Source organism: Pezoporus occidentalis, unplaced genomic scaffold (genome assembly GCF_034315485.1).
Source record: "Pezoporus occidentalis ecotype Australia unplaced genomic scaffold, CSIRO_AGI_Poc_V1 ctg23, whole genome shotgun sequence".
In the NCBI taxonomy this organism is placed as follows: Eukaryota; Metazoa; Chordata; class Aves; order Psittaciformes; family Psittacidae; genus Pezoporus; species Pezoporus occidentalis.
In genome coordinates this window covers 3,058,972-3,082,437 of record NW_026914180.1, presented here as the reverse complement: position 1 = coordinate 3,082,437, position 23,466 = coordinate 3,058,972, and the positions used below count along the sequence as shown (strand labels likewise).

Below are 23,466 nucleotides of genomic sequence, written 5' to 3'. Positions count from 1 at the left end.
TGAATCCAAGACCGGAGAGCTTCCCTGTGGCTCATCTAGGAAAGCAGGCATCCTCCTGTGATCACAAACACATCATTACTGGAAGGCTTGTTACAAAGCTCAGAGGAATTTAGGAGGAGAGTGTTGGAACACTGGTTTTGTCTCTTTTTGTTTCCTTCTCATTCACTGTTAGGAGGAAAGCAGTAATTAGTACAGCTGGATGTTAAATGCAGCATTTTCTGTTGGCTCCAACTTCTTGCTAGTTTCCAGACTTAGCACAGACAGACGGTAGCAATCAAGGTTTTTGGTTAGTTTAGGATCCTTCTTAGGAGAAAAAATGTTCAGTCATGATCTGTGCTTTAATTCAGCTGCTCTTACCTTAAACATGTAACAGCCTAATATAGAATAGTTAACTTTGTTTTAAAATGGAGTGTTTAATGTGCTGTTATTGGCAAAGAATCTTGAAGCATGAGCTCGGGATAGCAACTTTGTAAGCTTATAGCTGGAGAAGAAATAGCTTGAAAGTTCATTCACTCTCTTAAGTGGTGTCCAAAATACACAGTTTTACAAAGTTGCTGGGATGCATAGTCTGAGTTCTATGTCTGTCCTTATTAGGATGATTTTGGATGTACGTGGTGCCTCTCCCCCCAGCCCTCCCTCCTTGCTGGAGCAACAGTTTAAAGTGCAGTGTTCTCTGTAAACTCATGCAGAGTGAGTATGACACCTTTAGTTGCACTGTTACATGTATCAGAAAATGGTGTCTTAAGAACCTGATTTGAGAAAAAGCAACTCTTACAAGTTTGTGTGCTGGTTGTTCTTTTGGGGGTGTTGTTTGGGTTTTTTAGCATTGTATCTTGAATAAACTGGCATGATTGATAGGAGATGGCAGAGGGATGGGCATGGAAAAACTGGGCAGTGATGTTAAAATAAACCAAGCAGTTTGTTGATGAAGGTTTTGGCTGTTGGAAAATCCCCAGATGATGCTGCTTCCTTCTGGGGAAGTAAATCTTGGAAGTGTTGCAGTTAATGATGGAATTGGCAGCATGTATTATTATAAATATTAAGCCAAACTTTCCCTGCATCACTTTGATGCTTGTATTTTGTCTGATTTGCAGTATTTTAGAATGGTTTTAACAGTGACTTGCGAAGTATGCTGATAGTAATCGGATGTGAACAGATCAAGAGCCTTGTGTGATTAAGCAAGAATGGGGGGTTAAAGTGGAAAATTGTTTAATATCTCCTGAAGGAATGCTTATGAAAGAACTTTTTCTACAGCAAGGTATGAGCATAGCATGATCTGAGCACTGCAAGCAGGCACTCTCTCCAAAGCAGTTAATTTTTGAAAACAGTTTTACTGTATAGTTCAGCCACACTGGTTACTTAGGATGTCATGGAAAGGCTTTCACTGTGTAGGATGGTCTTGAGTCTGAGTTAACTTGAGGTCATATTTTGTTTGTACTTGCCAATGAGAAGAATATCAAGGAGCATGAAAGATATGCTCATGTCCAAAAGAAGCTAATGCACTTGGCAATCTTTCTAAGAGTGTATTTATCCAGTAAACATAATGTAATAGGATCTAGTAGATTCCCAAATGTAGAAGATATGCTGTAATGGAAATTGTGTTAAGACTTCAGTAGTGATTTGAAAAGTCTTCAGTTGCAGAGCTTTAAAGGTGCTTTTTATGGTCAGTATCTATGATTTGCTTTTACCATATTCTAAAGTCTTCCACTACTAAATTAGTTTTTGGGTGTTTTTTGTTTTTTTTTCCCCTCACTCTGCTACTAAGTGCACTATTTTGTTCTACTCTTTATTGGGGGGTGTATCGCCAGATCAGCATAGCTGAAACTGGAAACATTGTCTGCAAAAGTAGCAGTTTAATGGCTTTCAAAAGAAAAACGCCCCTTCAATCACTGTGCTTAAAATGCCACATTACAACAGACCGGTGGATTCTGTATTAAAAGGCATAATAAGAGTATACTGATCTCATCCTTTTGTCATGGGAAGTATGTCCAACGTTCTAGTTGAACCAAATTTGGCTAATTCTATCCAAGCTCCTAGTTTTCTCTGCAATGCCTGAAATTTATTTCTAGCTTCCTTGCTTCTTGACAGAAAAACCTTCCAAGTATAGCAGTTTGTTAAATTTAGCTTTATGAGCATTGGACACTGCTACTTTTAGATTTGTTTTAAACTGATGGAGGCGTTTAACTTATGCTGTGTTAAAACAAAAGCAGAACGCATGCCAAGTAGCTTTTGCGCTATATTTTTGTGTGTTCAGGAGACCCAGTTACTAGGAATAGGCAATTTAAAAATAGGTCAGGTGTCATGTATAGGTAGTTTAAATGAACCATACAAATCTCATATCTGCTCTTATAAAAGCATTAGTGTATCTGCTAATAAGTGTAAAGTGGTAACAGCCTGAAGACTTGTTTTAATACAGATTATCTTTTCCTTGCTTTACAGGAAAATCTTCACTGACGATTCAGTTTGTGGAAGGACAGTTTGTTGATTCGTATGATCCAACCATAGAGAACAGTAAGTAAATAAGTGACAAGCTGCTCTTCTGTACCTAACTATTATCAGAAGCCATTGTGGTTATACATATTACTTATGTGGGCGTTTACATATTAATATTAAAGTTCATTAATTGTCAAGTTTTATTACGCCTTTAAAGCAATGTTTACCAGAAGGACAGTACTGCAGTGTGGAAATTGCTGTGTACGTATTTCTCAGCTAAACAGCTATACTTTCAACACTGAATGAAGGAAAATCTAATCAATCTGTCTAAAATTCATCTCCTTCTTGTATTCTGTGTATGTTGTTGGACATCTGCTTCCCCTAATATAGTCAGGACATGTCAAATTAAGTATGTCATACCTCCATTGAGATGTGCCAGTATGTACAAAGTCTCAGGTGTCTAATTTGATCAGTGTATCCAGATGAACACAAAGCCAGCAATGCCAGTCCGAGCTAAACAACTACATCAGAAGGTAGACATGCTGTGTCTATGATAACATGGCAATCTTTTAAATTACTAGTTTTCAGCTACTTGATAACAAGTCCAGTATACAAGCAGCTTGCTGCAGATACTGGGTAACTGAATTCTTAAGTGTCTTTCCTCTTAGCGTTTTTTTAATATTGGTGTCTTTGTGAATAGCTAGTATAACAGGTGAGTAAAGGTACTAAAAAATGCTGCCCAGAGCAACAAGTCACTTCAGAGGCGAGTTACCTGGTATTTGTTACAATCCAGCCACCTCTTTCTGAGCTAGCAGTGGTCATAAAGTACTTGAGCAACTGTGGTGCTAGCCTGAGTAGTTTGATCATATTGGCTCAGTTTAATCATATGACAAATAAAACTTTGATTTTTTTTTGATCATAACCCTGGAGTTCTTGTATTTTAATGACTTTTGAAAAGCAGTGGTAGCACATGTTTTTACTGTTTCAAAATTGTGCAGTAGGATGTTAGGCTTCTGATACTCTGGAAGTTTGAATGAAGTAATCAGCAGAACAAGGTTTCTTTTGCATGTATATGATAATAATTGCTAATCACTAGCTATGAGGATATATTTTACTCAGGTTTATTTTAATGTTTAGAACTAAAATTCAGATACTACTTTTTGAGAAGCTCTGATTTTGCTTTATGAGCCAGGGTGGATAATTTGCCCCTTGACCTTAATGATCTGTTAGTCCTTATACAGATGGCATTAATACTAACTCTTTAGGATGTGTACACCTTGGTTTTAGCATTTTGACACCTTCATACAAGATTGCCTTGTTTCATCCTTTACAAGCTCTTGTTGTCCTCAGAAACCTGTTGTTTGTAACTGCTGCTAGTAACTCTGTAGCTGTCTGTCTCTCGCTTAGCATTTCTTAACTGTATGAAAACATACTCTGGATGAATTCTGCTCGTTTTTGACTCTTGTAATCTGCACTGCTTGCTTGATTTAAGTTCTAAACATTGAGCATGTCATGGTCATGAAAACTTTGTTGGGCATAGGCACCTTGAAAAGGCTTAAATCCTCACTTGGTTTTGTATTTGTCTGGAAAACAGCAATACTCCTTTTGCTGAAAGTCTTGTTGATCTGTAACATGGCTGGAAAAAATAGCCTTCTGAAAGGCAGACAGTTTAAGGGTCCTTCTTGCATCAGAACACATTGCTGGGAAGTAAGGGTTGAAAACGTAAGAGGATGTGCCCCGAGGTTCAAAACAATAGGAAGTTCTCTTGCATCTTTAAGCCCTGGCAGGCCTCATAGAATGTTTTAAAACCGCTTCTGTGAAGAGCTGAAGAGATAACACATTTAACATTTAAAATGTATTGATAGTATCTTTCTTAAGAAAGGCATGTGAAACTAGTTTTGGTGGGATTAGTATAAAATCATTCTTTTGTTTCAGTTCTTTTTAAAATGTTCTGCTAAACACAAACCTTTGATCAGTCCAGTCTTTCGGCACTCCCAGCTCTGTTTCTGATTCTGTGCAGGGTCATAAGACACAGAGTATGTAATCAACTCTTCCATTGTTTTCCTAGCTTGTAATTTCAAATCTGTTTGCCAATGCTGGCAAAAGGGGTTGAGAAGCCAAAGCTCCTATACTAGGAGCAGTGTTGAGAATATTGCTTTTTTCCAGTGCTTTGCAGCAGGTCATAAAACCTCGTCAGTTTCATCTAGTGATTTGGTATACTTAGTTTCACAAAACTTGGAAACCAAAAAAGCACAGGCTAAAGAATAGACTGGCCTATGTGATTGCTGTTTTGTCTCCAGAAAATTGTTACTAATAATTTGTTGCAGTATTCTGCTAGCACTGAAGAAAGGCTTGAAAGCTGCAGGACTGCTGATAGCTTAATCTGTATAATTTTTGTCTTGAAACTTGCACAGAAAACACAGTGTAAAGCTAAACTGTATAGAAGGCAAGCTATAGTTAAGCTCTTACAGGAACAAGTGGCATAGCATATAAGCCTCGAATCTTAGGAATAAGACCTAATATTCTAATAGTTTAATTTTTCCAGTGTGAAAATCCCTATCTTCTTTGAACCTGGTAAAGACAAAATAAGCTGCATTAAATTTTACTTAAATGTTTGTTGAAGTGAATGCTGCTTCACTGCTGTATTTTCTTTTGCTTCTGTTACATTAGAATCAGAAAAGTTAGGTTATTGAAGTCAACAACCTGTGTATCTGGAAGAGTAGCATGTAGTGTTTTGTGGCAGCAGTGGTGGTCAGTTAGCTGTTTGGCAAAATATATTTTCCCTTTCTGAATGTCCCAATAGGAGTGACACCACGATGGGTGGCTGCTCTTGAGACAGCTGTGTTGAGAAACTGTTGGAGCTATTAATTTGTGGGGTGTTGGAAAGAGAAGGAAGACCGTGGTGCTGGGTGGGACTCTGAAGGCAGATGAGCTCAGATAAGCAAAGACCAGAACAATTAAAACTCAGACATTTTACTGGAATAGAAACGAGAATCTGTATTTGGAACTCAAAGCCAGTAGGTCAGAAGGAAGATGTGCACATAACTCTACCCAAACTGTACCTTAGCAGGGATGTCTTTGGTCATCACTGATTCAGTGATTTTGTTTTGCAGAAAAGCTGACTTGACTGCTCAAGTCTCAAAAATATTTTCCTCAGCTCCTCTGTGGCCTGCCTGGCTGCTTTCTGCTTTTCCATGTAGTTTCAGACAAGCTTCTAGCACTGTGCCACAGCTCTGTGGTCTTCCTTTCTGCCCTGCACAGGCTCCCTAAGGAAAAGTACAGTCTTCTCCCGAGGGCTGCCTCCATCACATTTAATACAATTTGAGAGTGGAAACGTATTAGAAAGGGGGAGGTGGCTAGAGGAACCATAGTAGTTGAGGAGGGAGATACCTGTAGGTTTAGATGGGTCTGCTAGAAGCATTTTTAAGGTTGAACTTTTTCCACATGTCATGGCAACTGCACTGGAAGGGTTGAAGTATGCTTCCTCCCAGGAGTTGCTGATGAGCAGACTTCTCAGGGGGTGGAAATGAGGCTTCAGAGAGGCTTCTGAGAAAAATTAAAAATAGCTCCATTGCATTACACATCTCAGTGTTGTAAAAGATGTCCTGACAGGTTAGTGGCAGGCAATGACTTTGGGATGGAGACTCAAGTAGAAGCAAATGCAGAAGGTGGTAACCAACGAGCCCTTGTGAGACAGCTGTATTCAGTTACCGGCTGGTAGCTCTGTGGGAATAATGTTAAAGAATTCTTGTACCTTTTCTCAGCAGCATTATCGTTGTAAAAGCTTGCATCTGTATGTCTGTACTGATGGGGGTTTTGTACCATAGTGGCTTGTTTTCGCAGCAGCTGTCATTGGAGTTGCATATACAAATAATTTAATTCATGTTAGCCTAATTGAAATACACTTGATCTTAGGGTAACAATGATTAGCAGCTGGTGGAGTTGCTGTATAAATTGCACTTCTGCTGAGCTGTAATAACATTCAGGGCCGTGCTCTGTATGCAGTTTTACCAGAACTTTCTCTGATGACAAAGCGGCTTTAGTTTCTTTGCAACGCAGCTGTTAAATGCTGCACTCTCAACTGTTGACATCTATCTGTTTGGTGCTGTGCTGCTCACTGCAGCACCAGATTCTCCAAGTTTCAGCAAAGCATCAGATCCAGGAAACAATTGTAGGTAAAGGTGGGGATTGCAATTTTCTTCATGCAGTCACACTTGAGTGGTGCATTGCAAGGCTGTAAGCATGTCCTATCTGAGATCCATGTGCTTTCGTGGAGCTGAAACAGGCCTTACCTGCACTGATGAGCAATGTTCTGCAGATGCTCGCATTATGACTGGGACTGCAAGAGGTTGTTCAGGTCTGCTGAAATCTGTCCTCGGCACACTGGGAAGAGCCATACTGTGCAGTGATTGTATTATCACGGGCACAGCAGAATGCAGTGTGTCCCAGGACGATGGGTGATAGAATTGGAAGTGAAGACTTCCTCTGGAAGGAGACCTGTGGATCACAAATTATCTTTAATAGAGGTGTGTGTTTTCCCCAAGACGAAATTCTTACCAGGAATATTTTTAAAAGCTTCAGCAAAGACACGTAAGTCATTAATTACAACTGCATCAAAGCAGATTTGTGTTCTTGCAGTGGGCTATTCCTAGTGGTACAAGCCTCTGCGTTGAGCTAACAGTTCTTCTCACCCAGTCTGTGGTGACTCCTCCACTGCTTCCCTTCCGCTGGCTCTGTCACACTCTGCTTCCAGTACCGATTGATGATGATGTCTTTGCTGGGTCTATTTTAGGCTTGTAGAGTAGTCTGAAAAAGCTGCCGTCTGTCCCTTTTTAAATATTAACTTCATGAGGCTCTTGAAACTGCTTGGGTTGCAGAGTGCTTTGATGTGTAATGTGAAGTGTCAAGAGACTGTTACTTTTAATATACCTGTTAGTGCAGTATGTCTCCGGATGAATCTGTTTTCTTCAAACCGTGATAAGCATATATAGCAGTGCTGTATGTTAACACCCGTTCAAACAGATGGTTACTTCTGTCCCTACCACACTATTCATCCAAAAGGTAAAGAGCTGATGTGGGATCATGCTTCGTAACTTTCAAATTTTGTGCAGCAGTGACAGCTGTGTCCAGATGGAGACTTGAGAGCAGCTCACGTGCATGTGTGCTAAAGCAGCTTTCTGGGGGAATAGACAGGGTAAGGTAGGAGCCCTCACTTCGAGGCTCATTCCAAATTGCTCTTGTCAGTTTGTAGTGGAAATGATAGGTATGTTTTACACTGTTTGATTAGACTTTCGGTGTTAGTTTGGCTTTGCTGTTTGAATTGCTCCTTTTTTTTTTAAAAGGGTGCTTTGATTTACTCTGTGGGTTGAAACCTCCAGTTTCAGCTATTTCAGCCTACTTAAGATAATGCTCACATTGTGGAGACTTGACAGGGCAATGAGCATTAGTGGGGAGGAGGAAAGTTGTTGCATTTCAGCTTCTAGGAGACTCTGTACAAAGCCCAGAAGGTGTAGGTGGGAGACTGCACAGCAGGATTGAGAATGTTCAGCTTTGCAGCTTTGAGAAGCTGTTGGGCAACTTCGAATATGATGAGCAGGTCACCACAGTGTTAGCAATCTCCCTGTTCATTGCGGCAGTGAAAGATGAAGCTTCTTAGGACTGTTAGTATGTGGGGAAAACCACCTCAACCAGAGGATAACACAAACTTTACCCAGTATTTAAGTACTGTCCAGTAATTGTGCCTTAAGTGCAACACTAAGGCCAGAGTGAAGTTGTGAAGCCAGGTTTGCATGCTTCGATTGGTACATGTAGTGCCCAGTAGTACATTATTCCTACAAGAGCTGTGACACTGTTTGCTTTTGCAGTTGCATAATACAAACACTGAGTAAGATTCCTCAGCTCACAGTGTGTTGGCGTTTCATGAATCCAAGGAAGAGAAGCAATTCTCATCACTTTAGGGACTGAATGTACTTCCTGACTGAGGACTATATAGGCCGGTAGCTACAGCAAATGTGAAAGCAACATGGTGATCTTCTAGCTGCTTATCTAGGTTTAATATACTCATAAGTAGGCTCTGTATGTTTTAGCTTCAGAAGATTTTTATATATTCTTTTTTAATCCAGATCATTTACCTCATGGTATTTACATTTAGGCAGTTGATCTTGTTGAACTGCTTGGAAACCAGGGAACATATGCTATAATAAGTTCAAGCTTAACTTTGGTGCTAATTGTGTTTAAGCGTCTTGTGTTACCACAAATTATGGTTGCCTGGAAGTCTCTTAGAAATGCATGTAAAACCCCTTTATACTGTTTTCTTTTAAGTAAAGGAGAAAATGCTGCATCCAATGTGAGAATCTTCTGGTATTTGAAATTTTGAAGTATGTTTCTGAGCTTCATTATCTGCAATCCACTAGTTTTGTAGTACAGCTGCCTGATTTAAGCCTTTTGTTGCTACTTTAAAACCTACAACTAAAGTTATTTTTTCATAGTGCCTTGGCTGACAGTGGCACAGATGAGTGACTTCTCATCCCTTCCTTGTGTGTAATTCTGACATGCTTATGTATTTCTTGTTTGTTCTAGCTTTTACAAAACTGATCACAGTAAATGGCCAAGAATATCATCTTCAGCTGGTTGACACTGCTGGCCAAGTAAGTTATCTTTCTTTCCTTGAATCCTTCTTCGGAGTTAAGAGGTATTTATGTTCCTGTAGAGCTAAATTGACCATGCATTCAAAAGCGAAGGTTAACATAAATGATACTGCCTTGTCATTTAGTCACTAAAGATCAATATTTCTGTAGTGCTTTAAAGACTTATGGAATCATAGAATAGTTAGGGTTGGAAAGGACCTTAAGATCATCTAGTTCCAGTTCCAACCCCCCTGCCATGGTGTTTGTGGGTTGTTTTTTTCCCTTGTCTATTGAACTAATGTCTAAAAAGGTGAAGAAGGAATAGCCTTAAGTCTGATATACCAAAAGTTCATAAGTAGCTTGCTTGATATTTGTGGGCTAAATTAGCAGTTTTGCTTTAGATGGAAAATGTCACTTCAGTAAACTGGAGAAGGTCTTCATGACTTTTTCCTATTTGTGTATTCCAGCTACACCAGTGTGGCTTGTATCCATGAAACAGTCATGGGGAGTAGACAGAAATGCACATAGGTAGTACTTAGCGGGCTACCAGTAAGCTACTGCAGTTTGTTTACATTTTTACGTGATGGTTCATGTGTGCGTCTGAGCCTTCACATAATGGCAGGGAGCGCAGAAGGAGACAGCAAACACATGTCCTGGAGATTTGTGAAATACAGGTGTTCATTATATAATGTTGTTTGTCTGATCTTGCACTGCACATTCAATGTGCAGGAATGCTCCATCTTGTGAAAGATCGTATTAGGAAAAAAACAACAGGGACTGTTAACCCCCCTGTTAACTCCCTGTATTTTTATCCTGAAGTTTTTATTGCTCACCTTCTGTGATTTCTGGTACTATGCCTTTGGTTTTTTCCAAAGTATGAGTAATGTTAAACAATTTCAGTGTTGTAAAATGTGTTGCCAGTACTTAAGACTTTAAAGCTGCAGTACACTTACTCATAGCTGGGAGACTATTCAGAAGGGTTGTAACCTTCTAGGTATGTTTCATTGCTTTCTTTGTAGGGAGCTACATAACTTAAGAATAACCATGCTGTATTTATATGGTGTCAACTTGTGGTGCTAATCAGCAACACTGCATCCACTGATAATCTTGTCAGATGTGTCTGAAGTGATTAGAAACACAATGCTGGCAACATGTTCCAGGGCAAGATTGTTTGATGGGGAATATTCTGCAGAGGAGAGTGAGGTTGAGAGATGGAGAGGCTGAAAAGCCTGAGCAACAGAGCAGGTTCCATAGGTTTCGCTTTGTGCCAATGTAAGTGTGCTTGTCTTACATCTCTAGTTGTAGTACACTGATAGAAGTAAGATTCCCGTTTAAGGAAGAAATGGTCTCTGGGAAGGCAGTGCAACTTCATCAGCAGTGTAGCTCCATTGCTGAGGTTTATTTCAGGGTTGATTTTAGTGTTATACAGTATTGTAAAACCAAAATAACTTCTTTCCCCTGTCGTTATTTTCAGATTTGATCCTTCCTAGGAAGAACTTGAACTTTTGAGTTCTGGCTCACAGGGTTAGAGGGGAGACATGATGCTGGGTTATGGAAGGTGTGGCTTGGACAGATTTCTCTCTCAAGTCTGTCTTGCTTAATGATCCATAGGGAGTCCTCGTGTATACAGCATAGCAAGGATTATATTGTAGGTTTGTTATATACTTGCAAACTTGCCTATGACTTGCAAAGTTACAGCTGCATTGTTTTATCTCATGGCAAAGTCCTTTTTTTGATGCACAATTTCCAGGAAGCTTTTCTTCCTTCTCCTAACAAGCTAAAAAATTAATGAATTGGAAACAGCTGAGGCTGTGGCACTTTCTTTCTTGGTACTCCTCCTCTGTCCTGTGTCTCTTTATCTTTCATGGTTCACGTAGTTCAGTTAAACAGGAGTCTTGGTACAGGATCACAGAAGAAGAGAGCAAAAGGAAACATTACCTAATACCAAATTCCAGATGAGGCAATCCTGAGAAATTCTGGGTAAAGTCAAACAACTGCAGAGTTGCACTTTCATCTGTTTTACATGCAGACTAACTCATATCCTTCTGTATTGACTTTGCAATTACACAGCCAACCGAAGTGGCAGTTTGGCATTTCAGTGAAGGGGGGTGGGGGGGAGAGCTGCCCTCAGTGTGTACCAGTAAAGGCAAATAAGGGTGTCTTTTGTCAAGTGTTACTCTTTCAAACTTTTCTGTCTGAATCTATGAAATTGATTTATAGAGGGTTTCTCCTCATTTACCAGTTAGGGAAGTGTGATTCCTTTTGGCTGTCAAGATGTAAGCTGTGTGATTGTGTTGCTCCATCTGTTCAGTCATGACAATATACAGAAAGGTTTTGTGATCTTAAACTAAAATTAACATCATAAGCATAGGTTGAAAAATCTGAGAACTTGCGTATTAAGAAGTATGGCTCTTGTCAAAATGGAAATGTTTCCTGGGAATATCTATTAGAACAATTTAGATTTTCAGTGTGGGATTCATAGTATTTCTGTTGTGTTACCTGCAATATGTCAGTCTGTTTCATTTACCTATTTAGTCAGTCCCTTTCCTACTGGGGTAATAAATTCAGTGATTAAGTTTGTGGTGTTTGGTTTGGTTTTTTTAATTAAACACTTGACATGTAAACTTCTAGCTGTCATAAAGCAACTAATAACTGTGTTTCTTGCATCTTGTAGTTGATAAGCATTAGTTAGTAAGCCACAGTTATTAGCTTCCTAACAGATCCCTTAGATAATTTAGATGTGATCAGTGTTGCTTGAAATTCTGAGCTGCTAGATCCTGTTGTCAGCTGTTGAAATTAGGAATCTGAAACATATCACCAGCAGATAAGAGGCATAATTGCTAATTAGTGGTAGGACAGAGTGGATGTTTTGCATTAATTCAAACTGATAATTAAGCAGGATAAAAGGATTGGGAATAGCTTTAGCTAATCCACAGTCTTAGAGGGAATAAACCAAAAAAGCTGTAGATTAGTGTATACAGTCCAAGTCAGCTTTCTCTTAATTTGGTAAAGATTCCACATTTGACATTATGATGAAAAAACTTAATTCTGAAGGTATACCTAGACAAAATGGCCCTGCATGTCATGTCTTTCAAATATGATCTACTTATCTGATAGTCATCTGCTAGCATCAAGTTCTAAACTGTGGCAGTAAGTAATTTTAAATGTAATACTCCTTCTACAGGATGAATACTCCATATTTCCTCAGACGTACTCCATAGACATCAATGGCTACATTCTTGTTTATTCAGTCACGTCAATAAAAAGGTAATAAAGTCTGCTGTGTTCTTCTGTTTCAGATGTTAATCAGGTATCTTCTGGGTTCGGATCCTGCCTTTGCTGTATTTTTTTTGCATGTGTTTAATGCATTTAATCTTTCTTTCCCCTAGAAATACAATGGAAAATAATGGGTTTTCAGAAATTTACCCTCAAATCAAAATGTCACAGGCGCTTTGCAGGTTAATATGCAAGGGTACAATGTGAAAAATGAGACAGTGCTGAGCTATTGCTTTGCGGTGCAAGTAAAAGCGCAAAGAAAGATTTCAGGAATAAGTAGGACTCATAGCTGTAGCATCAGCTACAAAGGCAGACTTAAATATGAACCTAAAGGGCACTCTATATTTATGTCAAGTACCCAATTAGTTGCTAAATCAGTCCCTCAGCCTTGTAGCTCATTACAGTACTGAGATTTCTTTGACTTCCTGTCTCGGATTGTTCTGGTTAATCATCAGAAATTTTCATACAAATAGCAATGTGTGACTTTTGGCCTGTAGACTCATTCCTGACATGCTGCAGCAGATACTCTTATTTGAAAATTTTCCCACAGTATCTGTTTTGTCCTTGCTGTTAGCTGTCCATTCTGACATGAGGACAAAGTCCGTTTTAGCTGGAGCTGCTTTCCTGCAAGACGCATCTCAGCTTTCATAAGGCATTTTCATCTTCTGTTACTTTGTCCCTTCCTCTGGTCCTCTTGCTTTGTTTAAGTACTGGTAATTCTTGAATAGATCTCAGTTTTCTGATCTTGTACAGCATCTTTCTTATAGCCAAAGAAATCCTATTTTCTTAATTTTTTCTTCGAGTAAAATGATTGAGACCTTTAAATCTCATCAATAGAAGAGAAGTCGATGATTCCCTTCTACAGGCAAGGAAGCTGATCAGCTTTTTACGAGTGCCGATAGGAGTTAGTATTCTCAGCCTTCAGGACTGGAGGATTGTCTAATCAAGTGAATAGAAAACTGCTCATTATAAGTGGTACTGTGAGGACAAAAATGTTCCGTATTAAGACAAGTGTTTAGGTAACAAGAAGGATCTTATACAGTGCTGTGGTAGCTTAGGTGACTTGCCCAGGCAATGAAATTACAGTTGCCCTCTGTCTTGTCTTTTTTAAAAGTGTGTATATTGATCTGACTGTTGATGCAGGAGTGTTGAGAGCTTTGACAGCAAACTTAATAGAACTGCCCTTTGAAAATTCTCATCTTCCCTGCTAACCTTCACTGGGAAGTTTAAATGGGACTTGAGTAAAAGCTAGCGCCCTACATTTTTCATGTTCTCAAGCTCTCGGCAGCAGGGCTACTGGAAGGCTTTTGCTCTAGTTCAGCTTAATTAAATTGCATTTTTTTTTATCTTGCTAGATTCCACGATTTTGTGTAACACATTTTTTGACAGCTGTTTTGTTGTATTTCATACATTGAGCTGTTTGCTGTAACCTTATTTGCTTGACAGAACTGGAAAGGACCTCTTATGGTCTCCAAATCTGTTGCTGTTTCACGACTTGATGTGATGATGCTCTTTTTGGATTGGTAAATACCTGTCTTAAAGTGTGTCCCTGCTTCTTCTAGCCTTAGTAATTTGGAAAGCTTTCTAGAACATTGAATTGATCTGGTCAAGCCAGTTACATTCTTGGCAGTTCTTAGCATCTTGTTTCTGTATCAGAATTGTGTTTAAGTTTAAATAGCACTTCTCTTCTGGTTTCCACTGTGATCTGTTAACAAAGATCAGTTGTTTTTTCATTAGCATTTTTACTGAAAACGGAGCTCGTGACCTATCCTAGGGTAAGCAGATAGATATATGGAACTGGGAAATGAAGACCTCAGGTTGAACAAGAACACTTTGCAGCGTTGTATGCTGGAACCTCAGGTGAAGACTCGCTAGGGTCTTGTGCCATGGCATGGTGTTTTTCTGGCTATGCTGTAAACAACACACCTAATAGTGGAAAGGAAATGACAATTGTACTGTTAGTGACACAGTTATGCTGTGGCTAATACACGCGATCTTTCCTGTTGCTTCAGACTGAGAAAAAGTTCTGTGGTTTGTAGCAGGTTTTTTTTTCTTTAGCATTTTATTATTATGAAGAATAATAGGGTCACTTAGTTCTGTGTGTAGCAATACCTCTCAACTTCATCACAACCAAGCTCTGTTTAACTTATTTTTGAAATAATTAAGAATGAAAGTCTCAGACAAGTTCTCAAGACCGGAGTTTCACTGATACTTCTTCAGCATAAATACTTTGTAACCCTGAAGTCCTTTTGTTGATTCCACATTTTCATGTAATCTGTAGTATCGCACTAGAATTACGTTAGTAAGTTTTGCCAGACTAAGTCACACTTTTGCTTGCAAAGAACTTTTCTTGCTAGGATATACTCAGATCATTAGGTGAACATGGAGAAGTGCTGTGTTCTACTCAGCCTCAAAAAGTATTGCTGAAGTCCAGACAAATTGACCTACATGACAGAAAATCCTCAAATGTGGTAGCCTTTATTGTTCCAGAAACAGGAACTTTTAATGATTCAAATAGCTTGAATAGTGGGTTTAGGCACCAATTCTTTGAGAGCTCTGAGTTGAAAGTGTGTTTGAGTGCTGCTTTATTTTTAAGTGTTTCATTTCTAATTGAAATGCAGTGCAAGTCAAGACACTGCATGTAGCTAACAACCTTGGAAGCTGAAAACGTTTTGGCCACTTTTTTGTTGTCTAGTGGTGCGTCTCGTCTTTGAGCCTGTGCCTGTCTCTTAAAACAAATCTGAATTGTGCACTTGATATACCAGTATTTTTTCCATAATGTAACTAGAGGAGCACAACATCCGTTCTTCAGCCCCATTTATAGCTTGTTCTCTAAAGTACTAAATGTCAAATGCAGTGGATTTTGTAAGTGAGGTTTTTGGCTTCTTGGTATTTCACAGTACTGCTTCTTCCTGTCATCCAAACTTCACGTGCATGGTAGGTGAACAGACAAGTATTTGAATAACCACTGTTGTGATACCATCTTGCAGATCAGTTGACTCACTTTCCATAGAAAAGTAGAGTTTAGGCTTCCTTTAGCTTTCACATAAATAGAACTAAAGAATTCTGTATGAACTAAATGTTCTTTAAAAAAAATAATGTATTCTTTCAAGATGGATCATGTTAAAATACTTGTTCTTTGAAACTGCTTTGATTTAACATTCTCATCCAGAATTGTTGGACTCTAGCAGTTAAATTTCTTACTGTAGATAAAAACCAGATCAGAGGTGGGGAGGGTCTTCTAGTGATTCTGTGTTAGATACATTGATTCTGGGTAATGTTATTTATTTCTGCATATACCATAAGTGGGAGGCTATAATGGTAGGCATAGGCTAGTATTTACTGCTTCTGGGACCATTTTGTCTCTTGTGCCCAAATCAGTAAAGCTTTCGGCATGTTTGTAGTTCTGTCTCTATACATAGAATAAGTTTTAAACACAGCAGCCTACATATGCATTTAATTGCTTGTGTATTGGGTATTAAGGATAAACATTGGAGTGCATGTGTGACTTCATCCCTTTATTTTGCAGTTTTGAAGTGATAAAAGTTATCCATGGCAAGTTATTGGATATGGTGGGAAAAGTCCAGTAAGTAGTGACACTTTCATCTCATTTCATTGCAGGCATGTTACTTGTGCTTTTTTCAGTATACTGTAACTGTTCTGAAGTTCTGAACTTTCTTTCACAGAATACCTATTATGCTGGTTGGAAATAAAAAAGACCTGCATATGGAACGGTATGTGAACTCCAGTATGTGTGAAATTCAAGACAGCAGCCGGCATTCCTGTGGCTGCAATGCGCTAGTTTGTTCTTGGCTTTCCGTAACTAAAATCAAATTGTAGGTTAAAATAAGCTACTGGCTAAGGAATTGTGTCCAGAATGTGAACTAGGAGCCATGAACTTGTGTTGTAATGTTGACTTTTGCTGTAAGGTTCCAGGGATGGTCATTTAACACTTCAGGCTTTTTTCAAAAGAAGTAACAGAAGTGTATTTTTCACAACTGTAGAATACCAGATGATATTACCAAGTATGAAAACAAAGCAGTACTTCGAAAGAACTGCTCTTCTGGGTTGCATAGCAGTTTTACCTGGCCCACTAGTGTATTTGACAGCAGCCAAACGCAAATGCTCTGGATCAGACTTCACAAAACATTCCTATTACATGCATTTATGTGCTTCAGTACTCTGAGGTTTTTCCTGACATATCAAATTCCAATTCTTTTGCAAGTTACAAAGAAACATACTTTTTCTTTCTTTTGGTCAGGGTGATCAGCTATGAAGAAGGGAAAGCTTTAGCAGAATCTTGGAATGCAGCTTTCTTGGAATCTTCTGCTAAAGAAAATCAGGTAACTGATTCAAGATTGACATTATTCTAATACCAATGTAATGGAATGACTCATAGTTTCACTTAATAAAGGAAGTTAATATTTGCATGTACTTTACAGCTATTTTGTGTAGATAGTTGGAAACGATTCATTCTGCATTCAGGCTTATGTATTGAGTTTTACCATGCAACTGTAAATGGAAGGAGGAAGTGAAGAACTGAAAGTTAGGCTTCACTGAACGCTTTGTGACAAACTAAAACTCAGATCCACGTGGTGGGTAGAACAGGGTCTGTGATCTCCTGCAGTTACCTTAACTAGGAGGACATTGTGGTTGCAAAGGAGTATGTTCCTTTAGGGGGACAAACCTTGCATTTCAAGGTGCTAGGCAAGGCTGGGTCTCTAATGCGAGGCATAATCATTTTGTGGGTCTGGGAGGCAAACAGAAAAATGTTAGAACACTGCAGAAGTTTTCAGACACTACTGTGATACATCTGAAGCAAAGTTCCCCAGTCTGATGCAGTATAACCCACACACATTTACACTTGCTGGTTTCCTATCACAGAACGAAAGTATTTAATTACATGTTAGATAACATCTTATTCTTGGTGCTGTACCTGACTTCCTTTAAAATGCTCCTAAATATGTTCTTGTATTTGAATTTGGCTTTTCTTGGTTTTTTGAAAATACAGACGCATGATAAGGTCAAAAGGATGCTGTCAGGCTAGTTTTAAACTGAGTCCTTATGTAGAAGAAACACTAGAAGAATGTAGAAGAAATGCATGGTTGCATATCACATCCTTCTGTGGCCTCCTCAATAACATCAGCACCATCACAAGGATAATCCTATAGCTAGGACTGGACCTGTGTAAGCAGCCTTCTTTCCCTATTCCCTGTCCCCAGAAGCAAAGCAAATAGACTTTGCCTAATGTCTCTGTCAACAGTTCTACGAGTTACTTGAGTAAAGTTGGATTTTCTGTGGAAGAAAAACTTGGAAATTTTTGTTTATGTTCTTAATCTCCAGATATGGGGTGCTTTGAGTTAGTTTATCAGTGCTTCTGGTTTTGGCTATGGCATGAGTTAACCTTGTCCAGATTGGGCATGATGAAAGCATGAAATTTCTTACTGTTTTCTCTGTACTGCTGGAGAGGTTGAAATGCATGCCCAAGGAAACTACATTGACAGTGTGAAGAATAAACCAGCTAAAAGCATCTGATTTCTCTCCCTCCCTCCCTTCCCCCCTTTTCAGATTACAATACTTCTGGATTAGGCAAAGCTGTTACCTATGCTCTTTATCTTTTGGCACATGCTTGCAGTATGTAACAGCATGGCAATTCATATCTAGCAGAGGTAACAAGGCGTGTTGTCATTCTCCCGGTGCTGAATGTTCACCTTACGTAAGTCAATATTACTGGGAAAAGAAACCCATTAGCACTTTTTGCTTGAAGGTTCATCCAAATCATCACCTGTACTGTCTTGGTACAGCAAATCTAACTTGCCTGTCAAGATTAAGCCTAAACTCTTTCCAAAGTCACTTTAGACTGTTTGCTTTACAAAAACCTAATTTGATGCTTAAAGGGATGAGCTGGACTGGATTGGGAATTCAGAGCTGAAGAACTTCAGCAGAGAGCTCAAACTTCCTTGACTGGGGGAAGTCTGTTAATCCTTTCTCTCTGAAACCTAACCATCTGTATTTGGTAGATGTTGAGCAATAGTATGACAATTTCTAGTATGCTAGGTCTGAAATTGGTTTGGTACGTGATCTTCTTTGCAGCAGCGAGAAGAGTAGGTCTCCTTGCTACAGGAGTTAGACCAAACTCAATCAGCTATGTGGTCTGTCCTTTGTAACAGCTCTGCTTGCAAGGCACTGTTGAAGCCAGAGAAGATACTCCCTGTAACAGGTTCTTGATAGCAAAGCCTCCTTTTCTCTCCTTTCCTCCTCTTCTCCCTTCCTGCTTTGGTGGGGGAAAGTCCTTTTTGGAGCATCTGTGAGAGTCCTAGAAGCATAACCCCACTATGTTGAGTAATTAAAAAAGTTCTATAGACCTGTTCTGCCAGGAGTTATCAAAAGATACCACGTTCCAGAAACGGTATGACTTTGAATAGATGGAAAGTGAGAGACGCAAAGATCAAAGCTGCAGAGATGATAAATGGTAGTGGCTGGCAAGAGTTTTCAAGGTCAAATATATTTGAGGCTATGCTATGTTCCTCCAGACAAGGGTGACCTGGTGGGACTTGTGGAAGAGCCTGTGTATCAGCAGTACATCAGTCATCTAGGGGAAATATAGGGCTTTGAGAAGGCAATTCTGAGACTTAATGCAAAAGGCCTCTTTTAGATTACTGCAGGGCTGTTTATTGTCATACCTTTTCACACTGCTTATTACCAGGTATTATAAACATATCTGATAAGTTGAACTGCTTTGGCTAACTTCAAGAGCTTTGAGACTTTCTTGTGGAATTCCCTATTTTGTTTCACCTAAGCCATAGTATAGTGCTTCATTTTAATCCCAGTACAATAAAGTGGTAACTGAAGTACAACCAGAATCCAGATTGGTCTTAAACACAGTTAAAGCTGGGAGCCAGTTTTTGCTGGAAGAATTTAGGGAGTAACAAGCAGCCGAATTGTGTTCATCCAATTACATAAAATTCATGAGATAAACTTGTTTTAGAAGGAGTAAGGAAGTAGCAAACCAGAGCACTCTTAAAAAGCAATTGCTTGGCCATTGCTTCCTTTTCAAGAGCAAATTCATCTTCAAGCTCAGACGATGCAGTGCTCAGTAAATGCTTCAGAGGACTTCGGGATCTTAGCCCCTCTCCAGGGGTCTGACATGTTTACCTGAGAGAGTGTGCTTGGACTGGCAAAGGATGGAGCAAAAAAAAAAATCTCTCTTCCTTTACCTAACTATTGTTCAAGTTTCATTGCCCAGTTCTGTGCCAAGATAAACTAGTGGTATGAGCACTTGCGAGTTTCCTTTTTGAAACAGTACTAAAACAGCTGCATAGTTGAGAAATACAGCATACCAAAGGATGACCCCAGCGTCTGTGAGCTGGGTTTGGGTGTTTGCACCTTCCTGCGCTGGCTCCTGGCAATGTGTTCCCAACTCTTTCCCTGACAAAGAGAGTTGCATCTCCTGAGCTGTGTGTCCTGCTCGCACCAAGGGGCACATCTGCAGAAGCAATTGAATCTCTGGTGTCTCTTGCATGGTGCTAAGCTCTCTAGGCAGCATGTGTATCTGAGGCTGACATCTATTTTGTTTCCTCAGGGGAGAAAGGTAGAAGAAAGACAGATGGCTTTCTGCAGGCTAGGTGTGACCCATATTCTGTAACTGGACCATATGGAGACAGATGCATGTGAAGTCTGGCTGCGTTCTTTATTCCTTGTCACAAAACACAGCTTCCTGCGTTGTTTAAAGGCTCATTCTAAAATTCATCAGCATATTTGGGCTGAATAACAAATTCCAAAGTGTTAACTATAGGACAGTGATTCAACCTTCTCATTGAATACATATTTTCTGTGAAATGAATTAACAAGCTCTGTGAACTCCTACATCTTAGCGTTTCAAACAGCACGTCTTTGACAAAGAATGTACAGCTTCTTGGCTGACAGAATAAATTGTGGAGGCTTTTTTTAATGGGCCTTTTGAAACAAGGTTATAAAAAATTTGTGCATTAAAATGAAACCATTGAAAATGTCAACTCTAAGTAAGGAAACATTGGTGCAGTTATTTGTAAATCAGTATATCGCCAAGTTTTGATTAAGGGAAACTCTTCATCAGCAGAACCAGTTTGGTAGCAACTGCAGTCCTGATTATGGTTTTCCTAGAGTCTGATTTGCCCAGGAAATGCGTTGTATTGCTGCTAGACTAATGAGCCACTTCTGTCAGATGCTGTTGGGATTGCAGGGAAACTCTGTTATATAGAGGAATACTCTTATTTCCAGCTGATGAAGTATGTTAAATAGTTCCAGAGATAGTACTGTGTGTGAATGGTATAAATATGGGAAACGTCAAAATTCAGTCTAATCTTTTTAAGGTTGTTGTGGGCTACTTCAGGCACTGAGATTCATTTGGAAGTGGTCCAAGTAAGAGTTATAGCTTGTGGAGGCGGAATAACATCTGCCAGGTCAGAACACGTAGTCGTAAATCGCAGGGTGCTCTTCATCCTGCTGATTAAAACCAACAAAACCCCCGTTTTTATCTTCTTTCATAATGTGGCTGCTTTTATATAATAAACATGCTTTCCTTAAGGAGCATATGCTTGGAATTCATGAAACGGATGGGTAGAGGTTGCATAAATGTGAAATGGCATGTCTGAGATGATCAGGAGACCATTTCCCAGGTTGAAGGTTCACATGATGAAGTACTGATCATACAGTGAATGTTCCACTCGAAAATATCATAGAAAAGAAAAGCACTTTAGAATTGTCCTTGTCCGTGGTATAGGTTTCTTCTTCTTAAATTGATTCTCAGTGATCTCAGATGCTGAATGTTGTATTTTCTGCATATTCTGATGGAAGCTAGTGTACCCTTTTGAAACCCTTAAAACTTGAGTGAATCCTGAGAACGCCAGATTAACAGTGTAAGGTATTTACTGCATGATGTCCCAGACACCTTTCTCTCCCCATCTTTCAGTACCCTTAAACAAAACCCCACCAAAAACCTAACTGCACTTAGGTGAATTCTTCCCTAAAATCTGAATCACTCAAGTGGTCTGCCATCCTTTCTTAGTGTTTCTGCTTCAGTTAAACTTGCTTTTATAGGAAATTGTGTCTTTCCATTCCAAGATTTTTAACTTGTGCTCATGAGTGTATGTGTCTGGGGAAGTATCATCCCTGTGAGTGCATGCACTTTGTTTCATCACAGGCAGGTTCAGTAGGGGAGAGCCTTTTTCACCAAACTGCTGTGTGCTCAGTGTGGATGTGGGAGGTTTGGCATGGACCAAGTGGAGCTGGTAACAGAACAAGTGACTTGTAGTCTGAGTACTTGCTGCCTTCCTTCTGAAGGAGTCAAGGGATCCAGTGGTTCACATATGACTTGTGATTTTGCAGAAGGACTCTGTAATCCTCTATGTTCCATGCAATAAGCTAGGATGTTTGGCCATGTTGGCAGTGGCTATCCTGTAGTTCAGGGTGTTTTAAGACAAATTCCTCCTTTCTCTCGGAACGACTTTGAGAATATTGCTTAGTACTAGACAGTGGCTAATTTGGCTTGTGTTTTGCCCTTATGTTTTTGCACCTTGTCTAATACCAGTCTTCCCTATGGGTAGGCTGAAATAATCAAGAATATCAAAGTCATGCTCGTACTGGGCTGTGCATAGTCAGTATTTAGAGCTGAAAAATCTAATTCCTTGAAATCTGAATGATTACATAGAGAAATAATTTATCCTCTGGAGCAGCACAGCATCAAAATCTTCAATGCTGTCAGTCACTCATTGCAAGCTTACTATTTAAAATAAAGCTGACTTGCAGTTGTTAGCTCTGTTGTGAGTATGGCTCAGTTATACCTGCCTTCCTGCAGTGACAGAGCAAATAGTTGAGGATTGCTGTGGAATAAGGGGTTTCTCCTAAAAGATTGTGTTCAGAACTGAAATTACCTTATTTTCCTTTTTAAATCTTGGAAATAAGCGTTGGGTGTGCATTTATCTGCTGGTGAAGCCTGTAAAATAGCTGACATTTGGGGGGTTAATTGTGTTTTCAGTAGGTGGGCAGTTTCTCCTTCCCTGCTAACGCTGTGCTCTCTCTTTGCAGACTGCCGTGGATGTTTTTAAGAGGATAATTTTGGAGGCAGAAAAAATTGATGGGGCAGCTTCACAAGGGAAGTCTTCATGCTCAGTAATGTAATTCCACTGCAAAGCCTGAAAACACTGGGAATACATTCTACCTGAAGAAGCAAAACTGCCCATTATCTTTAAGGATAAAACTATGCTTCTTTTTTTTTTTTCTCTTTTTTTTTTTCTTTTATAATTTTTTTTTTTCCTCTGTTAACCTGAACGATAAAAAGTTGGTTTGGAGCCTTTCCCTTCAGATTATGTTAAACTCTGACTCCTGTGCAAATGGCTTCACTTCCATTTTCAAATTTTAAGCAATCATATTTTCAATTTATATATTGTATTTCTTAATATTATGACCAAGAATTTTACTGGCATTAATTTTTCAGTGTAGTTTGTTGGTTAGAATAATCATCAAAATGATGCATATTGTTACACTACTATTACCTAGGCTTGGATATCAGTGTTTCTTTGTGTTAAATGTATACTTGTAAATAAAATAGCTGCAAACCTTAAATGTATGGTTTATAATTTTTTGTTGATTTCTCCATATCATTTTTCCTGTGTGTGTAAAAAAAATGTTCACCTGCTGACCTTAAGAGGAGGTGTGAGATCCTTGGAGTTAATGGATTGTTTGACTATTGCTTGGGAAGCTGGGTGCAAGCGATCCCAACCGTTTTGGCTACTACAGCTCTGGGCTGGCCAAGTGGCTCAGCTGTGCTTTGTTCATGGCAAGGAGACGCAAGTGGCACCTTTGGTTTGGAAGGGAAGGCTTGGATTTTCGGACAACCTGCACTCTGTTTTTCCTCTGTAACTGTTAAGAGTCTTGGAGTAAAGGGTGTGCGGATCTGTCCCCAAGGGGCCGGCATACACCTGTGCTACACACTGTTCACGTGGACTTGTAACTAGGAATGCTGTGAGGATGGAGTGGATTTATCCAGGTCACAAGTGTAGACTTGCTAAGAAGACAAAAATGTCATTTAAAATAAATTGCACGTCCTGAACAAATTGCTGTGCGTTGTTTATCATGCACTGCTCTTCTTCTG

General features: G+C 39.4%; 1 protein-coding gene across 2 annotated transcripts in view; it reads left to right on the top strand.

Moving 5' to 3' along the window:
• The window catches only part of RHEB (Ras homolog, mTORC1 binding), a 41,489-nt gene extending 18,552 nt beyond the window's left edge, over positions 1 to 22,937 (top strand). The window contains exons 1-8 of one of the 2 annotated variants that reach the window (XM_062621413.1): positions 669 to 690; positions 2,440 to 2,511; positions 9,013 to 9,080; positions 12,244 to 12,326; positions 15,865 to 15,921; positions 16,022 to 16,069; positions 16,597 to 16,678; positions 22,401 to 22,937. In XM_062621413.1, the coding sequence (XP_062477397.1) occupies positions 684 to 690; positions 2,440 to 2,511; positions 9,013 to 9,080; positions 12,244 to 12,326; positions 15,865 to 15,921; positions 16,022 to 16,069; positions 16,597 to 16,678; positions 22,401 to 22,493 (510 nt within the window). In that variant the 5' untranslated portion in view covers positions 669 to 683 and the 3' untranslated portion in view covers positions 22,494 to 22,937. Of the gene's footprint in view, positions 1 to 668; positions 691 to 2,439; positions 2,512 to 9,012; positions 9,081 to 12,243; positions 12,327 to 15,864; positions 15,922 to 16,021; positions 16,070 to 16,596; positions 16,679 to 22,400 lie in introns of those variants that run through there. The other variant, XM_062621414.1, reaches the window with a different exon arrangement.
• The last annotated feature ends 529 nt before the right edge of the window (positions 22,938 to 23,466 follow it).